Source organism: Dicentrarchus labrax, unplaced genomic scaffold (genome assembly GCF_905237075.1).
Source record: "Dicentrarchus labrax unplaced genomic scaffold, dlabrax2021, whole genome shotgun sequence".
Lineage (NCBI taxonomy): Eukaryota > Metazoa > Chordata > Actinopteri > Moronidae > Dicentrarchus > Dicentrarchus labrax.
The window spans coordinates 17229027-17242363 of record NW_026136715.1 but is presented as its reverse complement, the minus strand read 5'-3'; the positions used below and the strand labels follow the sequence as shown (position 1 = coordinate 17242363).

Below are 13337 nucleotides of genomic sequence, written 5' to 3'. Positions count from 1 at the left end.
GGCCAATGGGCAGACACATTAAGTTTAAATGTTTACAATGTACAGTTAAACAATTGACATTATAACATTTCTGTTATTGGGTCCTTTTTTAAAATTACAATGAAGTTGAATCTGAAGGAAATTTGATATAATGGGCAATATTAAAGGGTTTTTAAGTCAATAAATATCAAGATTTTAGCTTTAGTGAATATTCACATCTTTTTCACTGGCTACCAAATTTCAAGAGAGACTTGAGTGGCAGTGAATGTCATTTAGCGTGGTAGAATGTAATCTTGGCTCACACTAAATTTACTGACACCCTTTGAGAAATCGCAGGAAATCAAACTTTCATATGGTCTTTTGAAAAACATCATCTGCATACATTCTCATTTAATAGGTAGATATACGTGTTATAAAGCTTGAATATTTCAAAGAAAAACAATGTGGTGATTGCATATGGTGAGTAATGTGCTTACATTAGCAGCCATATAGGTTCCTGTAACCCATTTAGGTCGCGCCCTGAATTCATACATTTATATCAAGGGTTTGGTTAAAAAGCAACAAAACGCTCATGCAGTGAAAAACAACACAGGCTAATATCACAGCAACATGTTGGCCAGCAAAGGCGTTTAAATCCAAGCAGAAATTATAAGGCAATCTAATGTTTTCTCTCTAAATTTATTTCAGACTTTTAAATGAGCTCTTGGTGGAAAACAGGACTAATACGTATGTTTTTTTTTCTTTCTCCTTGCGTTATTTCCTGAAAGGTGCAGTGCCCTGCCGCTGGCTCCAACCAGCATTAGCAAGCACGCACACACACACACACGCACACACACACACACACACACACACACACACACACACACACACACACACACACACACACACACACACACACACACACACACACAGCGGTAGCCGCCCGTGACATTCCTGCAGCTGCGGCGCTCTCTCTCCCTCGCACGCGCCCCCCCAGCGATCTCCCTGGGGGACGAATGCCTAATGAGTCACGCGCCTGTCTGCCGTTACCTCGAAGCATGTGTGTATGTGTGTGTGTGTGTGTGTGTGTGGGTGTGTGTGTGTGGAGGCGGGATGGCGGGCCGACTTGGCGCGAGCACCAGGGGAAAGGGGGAGGGGGAATGAGGAGACGACAGAGAAGGAGAGAGAGGGAAAAAAACGAGCGTGAGGAGGGTGGGAGGTGAAGCGGTCATTACCGTGCTCACATAAGAGCTCTGAAGCAAGGCTATAACAAACAATTTGTCTGCTGTGTGTTTGTGTCTTGAGATCACAAAAATATATATTTTTTTACTTTGTTTAGTGTCACCCCCTCCTCATCTCTGACTCACCCGTCCTGACATTTCCACAGGTGCACCTATAAAAGGTGATCAGCTACAAATGTGTCAGATTTCATCAAATTGAGAGCGTAACCAGTAAAACCTGAATGATCAGATTAAAGTAATAGTTTAATTCCAGTGTGTACGTGGTCCGCAGTAACCGGATTACACAGATAACCTAAAAGTTTATGTGATGTGTTTGATGGTCAGGATTATGTCTGTAAGGGACAGACAAAGAACATGGAGAGATTGAGTTGGTGTTTGCTTTAATAAATTCACAGAGCACCTTAATACGATCTCTATTTTACTTTGTGTTAGCTGTGACATGAAAGCTGTATGGTTGTCATCCCAAAATAATTTTTGTTTTCTTTTTCATCCACCACACCATGACGCTGTTTGTTTATTAAAATAAAACCATTTGCATAAACTGTACCCCATGACCTTTCTGTTAGGAATCAAACCGGTGAAAGAAATCAGACAAATGGCGCACTATACTGTAGAGGTCCCACATAAACTGACAAGCCTCGTATTTGCCTGATCTGGTTATGATCAAATTATTATTGTGCACGTAAACAAACTTGGTATAATATCTGCAAGAACAGCAGAGATCAAGCGCCGCTGTGAGTAAACTGAAGATATGTAATTAGAAACATGATGAACTCTTCTGGCATTAGAATATAATGCTCATACCGACACAAACACACTCGTACTGACACACTGTATGATAATTTATACAGTATAGTTACTTTTTACCTACCTTTTCTAGTTATTGTGCCAAACATACATTGATATATATTTGTATGTAATAGGAAAGTATCACCTTTTTATAGCCTATAATGACGTCATTATTTCCGAGTACAGATTTCCTGTCACACCTAATCCAGTTAAAGCTACGATGTGTCACATTTTGCAAGTTCCAACTAAAGCAAAGACGGCACTACTTTAAAATTTGTGAATGGCTTTTGTCTCCTTGTTCTTGGATTGCAGTGAAAATATCAACCAACCAAGTAACATGAACACTAATCCATAGGCTGTATTATTAAAAATGGATGTAGTCTCTGTGATGTCACCCATAGGTTTCTGAAGAGCCACTGTGAAGCTCTGGCCGTCACCATCTCCATCGGCTCCCGTCTTTGCTAATGGGCAAAGACGGGGAGCGTGGGTGGAGCTGAGGCGGGCTCAATGAAGCCTGTTAATTGAAAACAGCCACCTGTGATGGCACCGACCTGTCACTCAAAGCAGCCGTGACCTTAATTATGCGTACGTTTTAGCCTTAATATAATTGAAACTCACCAGAAATTCAGAAATTCACCCCACGTACAGATGAATGGGGAATTTAGCTATAGAGGCCGAAACCGCTGTGAACATGTTTATTTCTGCTGTAAAGTAAAAGCATTTTAATATGGTGCCTTATGGAAATTGACTCACTTCTGCAGCCGGCCTCAAGTGGCCATTCAAAGAACTGCAGTTTTTGCTACCTCTGTGTTAGATTCATATGCAATATATAATTTTGTCATAGATGTGACACACCAAATGTTTCATTTTTCAAAAGCGAATGGAGTATGGACAGCATCTCCAGCCACAGGGAATGTTTCTCCACACTCTACCTACATATTAAAGATACATATTAATATATTATTAAAAACACTAGAGATCCCACTACATGCTACAGTTTGAAGATACATTTTAGTTAGAGGAAGATATTTTGACTCAGGTAATGGTACATGTTTCCTTTAAGATTCTGGTTTGATGTTGCCACGAAATCAGGCACAAACCTGATCCAATAAAACTCCTTGCAAATGTACCAAAATAAATCAGATTCTGGATAACTGATAATGTGTGTGTATGTGTGTGTGTGTGTGTGTGTGTGTGTGTGTGTGTGTGTGTGTGTGTGTGTGTGTGTGTGGTTTATGTACAGACTTTAGGCAACACTTGTTTGTTCAAGGCCGTGTGAGAGAAAGAGAAAAAAAGTGAGAAAGCACTGTAGGGCGGACAGGCATGCGTCCCCCCCCCCAACCACCACCACCACCACCATTGCACACACACACACACACACGCACACTCATGCTCTCCTGCACCCTCGGCCCCCACGCGCTGAGCCGAGCGGGCAGTTGCAGCCCAGTGGAGCGGCACAGGGCAAGGGGAGGGGGATGGGGGAGCAGTAGGGGGAGGGAGAGAGGTGCACAGAGGGCGAGAGGCGGCGACGTGGGGGGGAGGAGGCGATGGGGGTGTCGGGGCGGGGGAGTGCTGCTGGGGCAGCGCTGGGAGGTCAGTGGCGGTGCAGTCAAGCGTGCCAGCGTGCCTCTCACTCGCCCATTTCCCTCTAGTTTCTTTCTCTCCTTCCTCCTCCGTTATTCTCTCTCTCTGTGTTTGGATAGGCCCACTGAGGCTGCTGCAGGGGAGCTTTACGGACAGGTAACGAGCCTTTCTCTCCCCGCACAAACACAGGGGAAGCGGAGGCGAGGTTGAAGTTGTGGTTGGTAAATTCAACTGATGTTTTTTCTCGTGTTGAATATTTCATCCTGACAATAATTAGGGACCGAGCCAGACAGCGAGGCATGGTCCCTATTGTATTTGCTCCGTTTCTTATTATTATTTTTAGCCCCCATTGACTGCGATTTTGCCCCCCTGAACATATACGAAAAGTCAATTTTATTTGGCAAAGTATTCAGGTCTGGTGAAAATGGGGAGTTTACATGTGTCGCTTTTGGGTCTGCCACTAGGTGGCGCTACTATCATAAAAAATGCGTTTAGGCTAATAACTTCTGCATCTTTTGTCGCACATTCAAAAAACTTATATCCACGCGTTCGGTGAATGGAGCTGAATCTCCCCATATAAGCCCCGCCCACTTCCGCCTAGAAATTTTTTTTTCTAGAGCGCGAAATGTCCTTTAACTACTTTTTCGGGTTCCTCCTACACGCTTTGTCCGATTCGCACAAATTTTTCACCTAGCACCTGGGGACCGCCCTGGCAAAAAAGTAATTGGAACCTTTTGAAATTTAAAAAATAAGCATGCTATAAAATTCCAACTTCCTGTAGATTTTTCGTCAAAAAAGGAAGTGGACCATTTCCCCACATTGGTATGTCCGATTGACACAAAACTCGGGTCCACAGTTCAACATGTCTTCCTTAAGCATCGTGCACAATTTCAGGCCATTGCCACTAGGTGGCGCTCTTTAAAATGAAGAACTTTATATCTCTACAACGGTATGTGTGATTAAGATGAAACTTGGTATGATGCTTTCCCCTGGCTCCCTGAGGCTCCCTTAAAAAGGAAAAACTAAATACGCCACTAGGTGGCGCTCTTTGGCATGAAAAATCACTGTGCGAATACCGTAATAGTTATGAATATGAAATTCACAGGGCATGTGTAGAGTAGTGCCTGAAGCTCACATACCAAAAATCGTGTTCGTCATTTGTGTAGCGCCCCTACAGGATAAAAAACAGAAGCCCCGGCGCCACGTTTCACCGATATGTACGAAACTCGGTAGGCAGGTGTAACATGCTGGGACGTACAAAAAAGCCTCTTGGACCCATACCCCAAACCCCACAGGAAGTCGGCCATTTGATTTTCATTTTCACTTTCGCGAACTTTTCGCGTTGTATTTGAACGAACTCCTCCTAGGGAATTTATCAGATCTGCTTCAAAATGTGTGAGTACAGTCCAAAAATGGTGCTGATTAAAGGTTGTGCTATTTGTGCATGTACGTTGAAGGGCGTGTCCGTGGCGTGGCATCAAAGTCAGCCGTTTAGAGTTTTTTGGCCATTTTCTGTGATTTTTCGCGTTGTATTTGAACGAACTCCTCCTAGGCAATTTATCGGATCTACTTCAGATTTAATCAGCACAATCTAAAGACATTCATGATTAAAAGTTGTGCTATTTACGACATTCCGTCAAACGGCGTGTCCGTGGCTTGGCATCAAAGTCAGCGATTTTGCATTCCGTGCTCATTTTCTGTGATTTTTCGCCTTGTATTTGAACGAACTCCTCCTAGGGAATTTATCGGATCAACTTCCAATTTAATCAGCACAATCTAAAGACATTCATGATTAAAAGTTGTGCTATTTACGACATTCCGTCAAACGGCGTGCCCGTGGCGTTGCGTTGAATTTCGACCATTCACCATAAACAGATAGTACTCAACTTCAGTGTACAGTCCCACCCTGAACACGTCCTCGTAACTTCAGCGTTCATGATCCAATCTCAATGAAACTTCACGTGTTTGATAACAGTCCCACCCTGAACACGTCTACATGACAATATTCAGACATAGTGATAGCGCCACCTACTGGCAACAGGAAGTAAGCGCTGCGTGGCGATTTTGAGCTGCGTTACGTGAAATGACCGTGCCAGTGACGACTTGTCAAATTCAGCGGATTCGCCATGAAATGCCACTCATAACTTCAGTGTGCAATGTCCAATCTCCAGTGAACTTCATATATTCTGTAACAGTCTCGCCCTGAACACGTCCTCATAACTTCAGCGTACGTGGTCCAATCTCAATGAAACTTCACGTGTGTTACAACAGTCCCACCCTGAACTTGTCTACATGACAATATTAAGATATAGCAATAGCGCCACCTTCCAGCAACAGCTGGTAAGCGCTGCGTGGCGATTTTGAGTTGATGTACGTGACATTTTCGTGTTGTGGTCCGCACGTGTTACGACGGCACGCAACGCGTCCGCAGTGCACCCCGAGTTGCGTGGAGTGCGAGGTCCCGCCCAACGCTGCTTGCAGCTTTAATTAATAATTAAAACAGTTGCCAAAGAGGAGTAGTTTTAATGGTGTGGCAGTATATTTAGTTTGTTGTTTCAGTGCATATAAAGCAACTATTTGCACTGAAACAACAAACTAAATATACTGCCACACCATTAAAACTACTCCTCTTTGATGTGTGAACATCCCCTTTGCTGAGGTTTGGACAAGTCACACACAACTTACCATTAATGAAATAATGGTATAGGTAATCTGATGAATTCATATTGGGGAGGGAAAACCAAGATTAACTCAGATAACTCTCATTTATGCTCTCAAAATGTAATCTTGTTGAAAAGTTTAGGCTTTACCTGCGTGACTTTTTAGCACATTTTTAGAAATAAACAAAATGAGTAAACAACAGACTTTGTTTACCTTTGTTTAAATACAGTGTCATGTATACAGATTATGATGATCAACATATTCAGAGCTTTCTTACACCCACACAAACTTAATAAAAACGAAATAATTGGATCTAGAAATACTGTACATATAACTGTACAATGTTAATTAACTGACTTCCTAGTAATCCTGTGCATATAAACAATGTGTATGCTTGTTTGAGTGTATTGATTGATGTATGACAGTAAAACTATGCAAGGACAGTACTGTCTGCAAAGGCCTAATGTGACAGAGCAAGCCTGCAACTATAAGAGGAAATCACATGTCGAGCAACAAACACACTTTTGCGCACACACGCACACACACACACACACACACACACACACACACACACACACACACACACACACACAGCTGTTGGTAGGAGGGTTTTAGAAATATCGCCGTTGGCTTTGTCGTGATAAACCGCATTTGGCTGATCGACAGATGCTCCATCTTATTTTAGCTGCCTGTTAACAGCGTCCACACCCAAATACACATACATCCAGTCATATAGTGAGCAAATAAACACAACACAAGCTTACAGCATGTACTTACATACATGCAACCACATACAATCAAGCTCTCTAGTAGTCTCTGCCATCTTGCCGAAGTAGAAGCTAAATGCTAATTTGACACAAGAGGCACAGAAGCGTTTTTGCAGATGTTTATATGAATGTTACTGTATTTCTATATTTGTGACACACATTCCAATTCATATTGATCTCTGTACACGAGATTAAGACCCGTGGTGAATGAACAGATCATTAGAGTCTCACTTAATCTCTAATTTGTCCAATACACAGAGAGAGGGAGACACACACACAGAAGTGCACAAATACTCTCAACACGACCACAGTTGCTGCACACTTCTGGGCCAATGACCGATTCTGGTGTTACCATAGCGACGTAGCCTCAGCAACACATATGCAAGCACGTGCACAAACACACAAAACATAAACCAGAAGCAGTGTACAGTCAGTAGTTGATCTATGAAGTCGACTCCACATCATATAACAGCTCAACTTCTATTATTTCACTCAATATGGCACACTTTAATTTTAATTATCTTTTCCCCATTAACCCTATTGGAAATGGCATTATGAAAACGGAATGAGAATGACTTTAAGTTATAGGCAAAAGTGTGTATGTCTGTGTTTGTGCGTAGATGCGTGTGAGCATGTGTGTGTGTGTGTGTGTGTGTGATAATTCCACTTGCAAGAGGAGCCCTTGATTGGAGGAGGTCTTTACGAGCCGGAGGAGGGGAGTGTAATTTCCTCCCGGCCTCCGCCAGTTCCGCTGAAATAACAGAGCAGAGGAAGCCCAGCTCTCCCAGGAGGAAAGACACACACACACACACACACGCGCACACACAGCAAACAGACAAGTAAGCCAGCCATTGCGGGTGTACAAATAATCACAGACACGCACGCATAAAGACACAGATACAAACTAACTGCAGACTAAAACACCAACATAAATAATAAACTTCTTTAGTATTACATTCTATACATGAAAAATAATGAAACATGGTCCCAGACACACAAAATAAGCAGCATCTGACAACTTAAAGGTGCCAAAAGAGAGAAATAATTTAAGCACCTGATCATCACACAGTAACAGGTTTAAAAGAAAGCTAACACACCTTTACAGCTAGTTATTAACAGAATATCAATCACACACTGATTTAATTTTAGAGTGTGGAGAAACAATATTATCACCACATTTAAATTCAGAACTGTTGAGTGTAACAACAGTTCAGTTTGTGTCCTGTCGTTATAAACAGCTTGTGCCCGGGCCGACACAGCAAATTAACTTCCACGAGTTCTGAGCAGGCAGGTGAAAAGTCTTCCCACCAGCTGCTGCACTTTTCTTTTTTTATGATCGTTTGCCTCATGCCTATAGCGAAACAAGATCACTCAAAGTTCAGCCGTCAAACTTTCAAAATAAATGACTGCATGAGGTAATTTGTGTCAGTAGGCAGGCATATAGCGTGCACTGTGTGTGTGTCTGTAAGTGAGAGAGAGAGAGAGAGAGAGAGAGAGAGCTCATCAGTGAGGGAGTGCTGGCTGCCATGCCCTGAGGGGAGTCAGTGGGGAGAGAGGGAGACGCCAGTACAGGCCATACAAGTCCCGCTGCCTTCCCTCCTCCGCCTAACCCTCACCGCCTCGCATGGAACTGCCAACATACTTAGTGTGTGTGTGTGTGTGTGTGTGTGTGTGTGTGTGTGTGTGTGTGTGTGTGTGAGTGTGTGAGTGTGTGTGTGTGTGTGTGTGTGTGTGTGTGTGTGTGTGTGTGCGCGAAAGTGTCACGGTGGTATTCACTTGGTGGGTTAGACTTCAGGCTTCACCGCCAGGAAGGAAAGGGAGAGACAGAGAGGGAGAGTAGGCTACAACAACAACCTTAAGGCTCTCATATCCCTGCTTACGTCAATAAAGTTTTACTCCGTCACAGTTGTAATTGAAGTGAAACTGTACAAGTCCTTGCAAGCCAAAAGCCAATCACACTGATATCTGTAATAAGCCTAAACATAAGCAAACACGCTCGGATTCTCAAATCTGTCTGTAAAAAAATAAGACATGAACATTTCTACTGTCTGTTTTCTCTGCCCCCTACCGCCCTCAGGTAATTCATTTTGGCTGAACCCTATGTGTTAGGGGTACAGGTCTTCATTCTTGGCTGTGAAAAATGTCACCAGTTTACCTGTATCACTCAAACACCTCCGGCTTATCTAAACCGCCTTTGCCTTGCGTGCCTCGCACACAATAATCAGCAGTAGCCACGCTCAGTAGCTCGCTAAGCCTCTTACACCCTTCCCTCAAGATTAGTGCTTGGGAGCGACGACAGATGCGCTCTGTGGTGATAAAAACACACACACACACACACACACACACACACACACACACACACACACCCACTGCACCTGTGTGAACAGATTTGGCGACGGTGAGCCGGCAGTGTGCTTGCTCAAAGCTGACACACACACACACCCACTCAGACAAACACACACACACACACACACACACACACACACACACACACACACACACACACACAGTGGTGATGCTGTAATCGTGACACACCTGCAAGGCCTCAAGGTTTGGCATCGTGCCCCTGGCCGAGCCCGGAGGGAAGCACAAGGCAAACAAAAGTTCAACAGCCAGGTGAGGAAAATGATTCAATGGGGCAGAAGAGCCGACCAACGACACCTAACGTCAAACTGAACAGACTCAACAGCTCAATGCTTCTGAATAAAAGGCTGTTTCATACTCTGCAGCAGTGAAAGTGAATTTGATATTAACGCTGAGAAAAATTACCATCAAAGTTGACATGTGTGCCTGTAGGGTCGTTCGCCATCAAGGTTACAAAGAAAGACAATGCTCCAATAAACACTCATACACACTGCTGTTTTGTGTCTGTAGAGCTGACAAAAATATCCCATTAAAACATCGGTATGCCCAGTCCAAGCTAAACTAAACGAAATTATGGGCTATATGGTCTATGAGGAAAAAATAAATAAAAAGACTAAATATTAGTACCGTGGGAACAGATTGTGTTTTTGGGCTATATAAAGGCATTTCTAAATAAATTGACTTGACTTGGTATAACAGCCAAGCAAGCACAAGCATTTAACTGAGCAAAAACCATCAAAAACATCTGTATTACTTAACTACGAAAGAATATATCATAACAACAAAAAACCTCTAGTCTCTTAAAACAAATATTTGTACTATATCAATGTCTTCCAACTCTGTGCATTGTGCTCTTTGAGAAACAGTGAACAACCCAGCATCTTTTAACCCTACATATTCTCATAGTTTCTCCTAGTTAACACATTGACTCCACACAGAAAGACGGTGCAGCAGTAACACCAGTGTGACAGAAGATGAGAAGAAGTATTCTTACCACTGGAGATGAAATTCGACAACCAGGACAATCACAGATTGGAGGGTGCACCTGTAAGATTCCTTTGGACATAAGAGTCTTGAGACTTTTCCCTGAAAAAATAAAAGAGAGAAACACATTTAGTAAAAAATAGTACCAACCACATTGTCCAGCCAGTGAACTCCTCCATGACACTGCATGTGATAAAGAATAATCAACTTGCTCGAGAATGGGCCCTGTTCTTCATCCCATCATCTCAGGACTCAAAGTTTTAAAGACAAATCTCTCCAAAAATCAACCAATAAACGCAGGAAATATATCTGAAGGAGTCAGCCCCTGCAGTCAAACTTGACTCATCTCTCAACATTTTTGCCATGAAGTTTAATTCTACCAATAGTCCAGTGTGATGAGCTAGAGAGACAGCAGCCTACTGTCATCTGTCTATAAGAATCGGTATATTAAACTATTAGGCTACCATTTCTGACCTGGGGGCGACATCCTCCCCCCACACATCTTAACGCGTGTCAGTTCTGCCTGAGTAACCTTGTGTGTGTGTGTGTGTGTGTGTGTGTGTGTGTGTGTGTGTGTGTGTGTGCGGTGATGGGGTGAGCGCACCATGCGTAGTTATTGCATAAAAATACTATAAATCTCAACTCTCAACATAAAATATACCGGAACAGTAGCCCAGATTGATGCTGTCAAGGATGTTGACAATCTAACAAAAACATATAAAATACGTTTATGCATAAAAGCAGCTATACACGTTATATTTAGTCATATTTGGTTGAAATAGGCACAAATCCACACCGATTGTAACGTTGAATGGAGAAACAAAACGCTAATTTAAAAAAAATAATCGCTTTAAAAGCAGCCACGCGATGCGTAAAAGTGTCACCAGCCATGCAGCTGCACTCAACAGAGCGATTCACCACCCTAATGAGGAAAAAGACATATTTGAACTGTCACATATTGAATTATCTATGTCTTAACTTTTCACCTCGGTCCCGGTGCAGCCTACTCCAAGCGCCCCGGTGTGGTTTGTGCTCGCAGCCCGAACTCTGTGTCAAAGCCTCGGCGGGTATGTTGAGGATATGCGCCTTTTCTCATCTGTCTCCTTACGCACTGACTGCTGTAACCCTTTCACTCCAAAACTCGGCACCGAACCGCCAGACTAAGTTTTGTGCCCAGAAAATAAGCAGCGTCTAAAAGTGTTTTATTGATGATGGAGGTGCCCCCTCTCTACCAACCGAACCGAGATGTTGTTCTTACCTTTGTGTCTTATACTCCGTTTCCAATCTTTGGCAGTCTCTCGTCCACTGACAAACTGGAACTCATTGGGGGTAAGCCACTCGCCCCTGTATTTAATTGAGGGTCCCTTACTGCCTTGACACAATTTATTGATATAAAGCAAAGCCTTGTTTTCGCCGCACTCCACCTCGATGCACGGCTCCCCGTTGTCGAAGAAGGGCTGAAAGTCGGGGATGGAGGAGAACCTCTCCAGCATTAAGTCGTCCGTGTGATGGTGGAGGTGCTGGTGATGCAGCGCCGAGTCGTGGAGCCCCAAGTACGCGCGGTGATGGGCGAAAATATGGTCGTAGGGCGGCGGATGCGGGGTCACCACGGGGATCGCGGTGGCATTTAAAGGGGCCAGGTATTCGGACTGGTTGAACGCAGTCAATGCCATATCGTCTCCATCCAGCCTCTCCTTTTTGATGGCAGGCATGTTAGAGGGAGCCGAGCGCCGGTAACAAGTGAAAAGCTGCTCGTCCGATCCAACTTGAGCGTCCTCTCCGTCTGTGAGCGGGGCTGACCCAGACTTGGAGACGCGCCGCTTGGTTTTACGCAGAGCCCCCGTGTCGCCGTGAGACAGCGGTCTGGTGAAGTTGCCGGATAGATTCCCATTCAGTAGTTTCCAGCTCGCAGCGGCAGCAGCGCTCTCCGCCAGCCTCACAGCTCCTACCTCCCACATTTAATCACGCTCGCTCTGTTAATACCTGACATGCTGGCTAGCCCTGAGCCCCGGACATTATGCTACCTACGGTGATCATTACCACACGCAGCTATGTCGTGTCTCTTATTTCTTTGCCTTTGGGGTAGTTAGAAGTAAGAGATTCTTTTTTTGTAATATTCACTGAGTAAAGTCAAAATCGTGAATCGGCTGTGCAATCTTTAAAAAAAAAAAAAAAACAACGGCACATCGATTCAATACCGGGGAGCTTTAATCTGGCCAATATACAATTTCACAGCCAGTGAAGGCAATAAAAAAAGAAATAGTACATTAATCCTGTTCCTTAAACCAATGTGGCATATGGCATTAATCAGAAACATAAGCCAAACATATCGGGCTTGATATTCCTGAGTAGTATTTGCGCAACATTAATACAGTTGAAAGTTTGGAAAGAGTTGTTTTTAACCCCTGTGTATGTCGTTGAAGTCACGCTGAAGTTCACAGACCCAGACCAAACAAGATTTGCACTCTCCGCCGATTCTCAACTTGGCCCATTTAAACAGCGGAGGCTCAGCGAGAGCCGCGGAGAGGAGGGGGGACTGAGAGGGACGGCGCTTCAGTGCGTAAAATGGAGGAACCGTCATTAGTGAGCATGAGCAAGCCACTGAATCTAACTTCTAATCTTAACAGCTGTGCCTTCATATTTACGACAACCAACAACACTGCCTACATTTATATTAACAGTTTCCTCTCAAATGATATGATTTATGATCATTTTAAGGTCCAATAATACCAGACCTAAATCAGGCACCTTTTAGACCAATAGTTTCTACATCAAAGAAATTCCACTTAAATTAATAACTCCATCATATATAATCATTTTAAAGCCAAACGCTAGCAGCAGACTTTAATCAGACACACAGAGGTGATAACAGACGTCATAGGCCACCACATCAACCCATGACAGTCAACTCACTGGCCGGTTTTTATGTTCTCCTTGTGTGTCTAAATTGAGCCATCTATTTGTTATACTCAACCTACTGTGACACCAT

The 13337-nt window shown here is 43.5% G+C and overlaps 1 protein-coding gene across 5 annotated transcripts in view; it reads right to left on the bottom strand.

Annotated features, from left to right (window-relative positions):
• samd11 (sterile alpha motif domain containing 11) overlaps positions 1-12796 on the bottom strand; it is a 52223-nt gene extending 39427 nt beyond the window's left edge. Inside the window, exons 1-2 of one of the 5 annotated variants that reach the window (XM_051424237.1) lie at positions 11607-12796; positions 10359-10450 (exon numbers count right to left, since the gene is read on the bottom strand). In XM_051424237.1, coding sequence (XP_051280197.1) covers positions 10359-10450; positions 11607-12306 — 792 coding nt within the window. In that variant the 5' untranslated portion in view covers positions 12307-12796. Of the gene's footprint in view, positions 1-10358; positions 10451-10560; positions 10834-11327; positions 11482-11606 lie in introns of those variants that run through there. The other 4 variants (XM_051424238.1, XM_051424239.1, XM_051424241.1 and 1 more) reach the window with 4 other exon arrangements.
• Between the last annotated feature and the right edge of the window lie 541 nt (positions 12797-13337).